This window comes from Carlito syrichta, unplaced genomic scaffold, assembly GCF_000164805.1.
Source record: "Carlito syrichta isolate Samal-C Ts95f unplaced genomic scaffold, Tarsius_syrichta-2.0.1 Scaffold317539, whole genome shotgun sequence".
In the NCBI taxonomy this organism is placed as follows: domain Eukaryota; kingdom Metazoa; phylum Chordata; class Mammalia; order Primates; family Tarsiidae; genus Carlito; species Carlito syrichta.
The window spans coordinates 92,920-98,190 of record NW_007261635.1 but is presented as its reverse complement, the minus strand read 5'-3'; the positions used below and the strand labels follow the sequence as shown (position 1 = coordinate 98,190).

Here is a 5,271-nt window from a genome sequence, read left to right as displayed (position 1 = left end):
ATTCGCTACCACGCCCGGCTAATTTTTGATTTATTGTAGAGATGAGGTCTCGCCAAGTTGCCCAGGCGGGTCTCGAACCCGCGGGCTCAGGCAATCCACTCACCTTGGCTTCCCAAAGCGCTGGGATTACAGGCTGAGCCACTGAGCCCAGCTTGTCGCGCTTCTTTAGGGTTTTATTTAACTTGCCCTATGATCACAAACGGGGTACAGACCTGGAGGTGTCACTGATGCTCGTCTTGTGAGCCCTCAAGCATGTTTTGTGCTACCTGAATACTTTTTTTATTTTTTTTTTTGAGTTGGAGTCTCACTCTGTTGCCCAGACTGGAGTGCAGTGGCCGCTCCCGGCTACTGCAGCCTCGACCTGCTGGGCTCCGGCGATCCTTCCGCCTCAGCCTTCCCAGTAGCTGGAACTACACGCACGTGCTACCACACCCGGCTAATTTTTTATTTATTGTAGAGATGAGGTCTCGCCAAGTTGCCCGGGCGGGTCTCGAACCCACGAGTTCAGGCAATCCACTCACCTCAGCCTCCCAAAGGCGCGGGATTACAGGTTGAGCCACCGAGCCCGGCTGAATCTACTTTTCAAATAAACTTTTTCTCGATCTAATTTCTGTGGAGTTCTTTGCTTCTCACCCATGGCCCTGAACTACACACACCATGGATCTTTATGGAAACCATTTTTGTTTTCACAAAAATGGAATCACACTGAAGACACTGTTCTGCAACTTGCCTTTTTTCCTTCAATAGATCATTGTCAACAGCCTTCCATGTCATTACACCCAGATGAATCTTCTGGAGTCCAGTGTACCTGGACTGTTTATCAGAAGCATAAAGAGCAGCTGATTATTAATTCACCATGTTTGCCTGTGCACGTATACACAAATGTGAGAACAGGCCACCAGTGTTTTCTACCTGGGGCATGCTATGTCTTACCTGAGGAGGCAATTTCTTCACCTCTTTTCATGCCCAATCTTTTATAGATTTCTCTCTCAGGATCAACATAGATTTCATGAGAATACCCTGTCAGTTTGCAAAAAGGCTGAAAAGAGAACAGTTGAAATTTTTATAAGAACAAATGAGAGAAAAGGGATCATAATCTAACTCCAGCCAATCTAGTCTACACTTAGTGGTTCAAATAACATAATTTTTAGGTCTGACCAAATGCAATCCATTAGTTTCCTAATTTATTAGATATTTACCTCAATATGATAGTAGGATGATTGTCCAATTACTATAAGGGTGACATTTGCTTCCTTGAGAAAAAAAAAAGACATGTTATTAGAAATTATGTATGTTTTATGCAAGTTCCCCTAAGTCAACTCTTCTGTTTCATTCTAATGCCAGCTACAGGCTTCTAGAAGAATAAAATAAACAGCAAAGTTATGTCAGTCAAAGCAGATAAATGTAAGATTAAAATGTCTGAGCCAGGCTCGGTAGCTCAGCCTGTAATCTGTGCTTTGGGAGGCTGAGGTGAGTAGATTGCCTGAGCCCGCGGGTTTGATACCTGCCTGGGCAGTGAGACATCATCTCTACAATAATAAATCAAAAAATCAGCCGGGCATGGTAGTGCACGCCTGTAGTTCCAGCTACTTGGAAGGCTGAGGCAGAAGGATCTCCGGAGCCCAGCAGGTCGAGGCTGTGGTGGCTGGGAGCGGCCACTGCACTCCAGTCTGGGTGACAGAGTGAGACTCTAACTCAAAAAAAAAAAAAAAAGTCTGATTCATCAGACAATTATTTTGCTAAAAATTTTAAGACTTAAATGTAAGACCTAAAACGATAAAACGACTAGAGGAAAACACAGGGAAATAGACATGACATTGGTGTGGGCAATGATTTCTTGGATATGACCTCCAAATCACAGGCAATAAAAGCAAAAAAAGACAAATGGGACTGGGCGTGGTGGCTCACACCTATAATCCCGGCCCTTTGGATGGCTGAGGTGAGAGGACTTGCCTGGGCAACTTGGGGAGACCTCATCTCTACCATTAAAAACAGACACACACAAAACTAGCTGGGCATGGTGGCGTGTGACTGTAGTTCCAGTTATTTGGAAGGCTGAGCCAGAAGGATCACCTGAGCCCAGCAGGTCGAGGCTGTGGTAGCTGCCTGGGTGACAGCGCGAGACTCCAACTCAAAAAACATAAATAATAAAAAGATAAAAAATAAAAATACAAAAGGGACTACACCAAACTAAAAAGCTTCTGCACACCCAAGGAAACTTCAATAGAGTGAAGAGATAACCCACAGATTGGGAGAAAATATTTGCACGCCATATAGCTAATAAAGGACAAACATCTAAAACATAAAGGGAATTCAACTTAGCATCAAGAAAACAAAATAACCAGATTAAATAGTGAACAAAAGACACGAATAGACATTTCTCCAAAGAAGACATACAAATGGCCAACAGATGCATGAAAAAAGGCTCAACATCACTCCTTATCAGGGAGACACAAATTAAAACCACAATGAAGCTGGCTCGGTGGCTCAGCCTGTAATCCCGTGCCTTTGGGAGGCTGAGGTGAGTGGACTGCCTGAGTCCGCGGGTTTGAGACCTGCCTGGGCAACTTGGCGAGACCTCATCTCCACAATAAATCAAAAAATGAACCGGGCGTGGTAGCACGCACTTGTAGTTCCAGCTACTTGGAAGGCTGAGGCGGAAGGATCCCAGCAGGTCGAGGCTGTGGTGGCCGGGAGTGGCCACAGCACTCCAGTTTGGGCAACAGAGTGAGACTCCAACTCAAAAAAAAACAAACCAAAAAACAACAAAAAAACCACAATGAGATATCAAGTCTCACCTGTGAAAATGGTCACTATCAAAAAGATAAGAAGTGTTGGCAAGGATGTGGAAAAAGGGAACCCTTGTACACCACTGGTGGGAATATAAATTAATGCAGCCACTACGGAACACAGTCTGAAAGTTCCTCAGAAAATTAAAAATAGAGCCACCACATGATCCAGCAACCCCACTACTGGGCATTTATCCAAAGGAAATGAAATCAGTATGCTGAAGAGGTATCTAAGGACGAGAATAGGCAGGTTACCAGGCAACATCATAAGCAAAAGACACCTCCTATGTTGATTACAGCATGACTCACAATAGCCAAGACACAGAAGCCACCTAAGTGTCCATCAGGGAGGAATGGATAAAGAATATGTGGTGTGGGCCAGGTGCGGTGGCTCACGCCTATAATCCCAGCACTTTGGGATGCCAAGGTGAGAGGACTGCCTGAGCCCACGGGTTCGAGATCAGCATGGACAACTTGGCGAGACCTCATCTCTACAATAAATAAAAAAATTAGCCGGGCATGGGGCACGTACCTGTAGTTCCAGCCACTTGGAAGGCTGAGGCAGAAGGGTCGCCTGAGCCCAGCAGGTTGAGGCTGCGGTGGCCAGGAGCGTGCCACTGCCCTCCAGCCTGGGTGACAGAGTGAGACTCCAACATCACAGTGGAATACTCCTCAGTCATCAAAAAAGAAACTTTTCTGTGACTTGCAACAACACAAATGGACCTGGAGGACTTTATGTTAAATGAAATAAGCCAGGCACGGAAAGACAAATACTGCATGATCTCACTTATGTATGGAATCTAAAACAGTGAAACTCACACAAGTACAGAAGAATGATGGTTACCATGGTTGGGGGAGGAGGAGATTGGGAATGGGGAGATGCCATTCAAAGGGTGACACAGTTTTCATTAGACAAAAGGAAAAACTTAGAGATCTATCACAAAACACGGCGACTGTAGTTACTAATGTATATCTCAAAACTGCTAAGACTAGATTTTACATATTCTCACCACACCAAAAAAAATCATAAGTATTCCATTTGCATCTGAGTTGCAGCTCTAAGTTTTTTAAAAAAACTTTATATAAAAATAAAATAAAAATAAGTATGTGAGAAAATGAATATATTTGCTTGATTTAATCAATCTGCAATGTAAGTGTGTATCAAAACATTACACAGTGCCTCATAAATGTGTACATGCTTTGTCAATTTGTTTACAAAATAGAATGAACAAGAGGACTTGCTGATGAACAGTTAAAAATTTTTTTCGAAACGAAGGTCAAGCGGGCGCTGTGGTTCATGCCTGTAATCCCAGGACTTCAGGAGGTCAAGGCGAGTGTATTCCCTGAGCCCAGGGGTTTGAGATTGGCCTGGGTAATATGGCAAGACCTTGTCTCTACAATAAATTAAAAAAAAAAAAAAAAAACTAGCCTGGAGTGGTGGTGGGTGCCTGTAGTTCCGGCTACTTGGAAGGCCGGCTACTTGGAAGGCTGAAGGCGGAGGATGGCCAGGGCCCAGCAGGGCGAGGCTGCGGTGGCTGGAGCAGCCACTGCACTCAAGTCTGGGCGACAGAGTGAGACTCTGACTCAAAGACAAGAACAAAAACAAAATGAAGATCAATAATGCTCCATATTTCCCCGAGATTCAAACTTTTTTTTTGAGTCAGTCTCACTGTGTCACCCAGGCTGGAGGGCAGCAGCTGCACGTTTACCCCTGACCCCAGTCTCCACCGCCTGGGCTCAAGCGACATTTCTGTCACTGTCTCCCGAACAGCTGGGACCACAGGCCCTGCCACCACGCCCGACTGATTATAGGTATACAACTATTGGAAAAATCTATAAAAGTACGGTCATTTAATCAGATAACTATATCTTTTCACATCCCAATCGATAAGATACGATGAAAAAAACACAACTCAGTTTTACAAAGGCTGCCCAGAGCCTTCACTCAAAAACTCCCGTGGGATCAAACCTCTGTGGTTGTCCTAAGGACACGGAGCTTGCAGCCCGTTAGGAAATACGAATGTGCCCCTCCAAGATACATCAGGATTTTCCTGCAATAAACAGCCACCTGCAACGGCAACTACAAAACAGAGGGAAGAAAATGTCAATAATTTCCAGCATTTGCTTTGGGTTGTGAGCGTCCGACATTTGAGAACACACAGGTCACCCAGCAGCAAGAAAATCGTGATGACAGTCAGTAGGTTGACAGGCAGGTGGCCACGGATGCCTGCGGGCAGAAGAGGTCTCCGGCGCGTCCCTCCCCTTCTGCGGCGGCGGGGGGCCGGAATCCGGGTGTGCCGGGGGCCCCGTGCTCGCCCCTCGCCCCTCGCCCCGCGGCCCTTCCGACAGACGGCCAGCCTCCCCCACCAGGTCCCCGGAGGCCGGCACTCTGCTGCTCGCGCCCAGGAAACTTCCTTACTTGCAAGAGACTCTTGGGGATTTTGGCCAGGTCCTCCACGTATTCCTTGCAGACGTAGCACAG

General features: G+C 46.0%; 1 protein-coding gene across 1 annotated transcript in view; it reads right to left on the bottom strand.

Annotated features, from left to right (window-relative positions):
* AAED1 (AhpC/TSA antioxidant enzyme domain containing 1) overlaps positions 1-5,271 on the bottom strand; it is an 11,041-nt gene that overhangs the window by 4,972 nt on the left and 798 nt on the right. Inside the window, exons 2-4 of the mRNA XM_008074771.1 lie at positions 5,209-5,271; positions 1,200-1,253; positions 934-1,039 (exon numbers count right to left, since the gene is read on the bottom strand). The exon at positions 5,209-5,271 is cut by the window's right edge and continues 22 nt beyond it. Coding sequence (XP_008072962.1) covers positions 934-1,039; positions 1,200-1,253; positions 5,209-5,271 — 223 coding nt within the window. The remainder of the gene's footprint in view (positions 1-933; positions 1,040-1,199; positions 1,254-5,208) is intronic.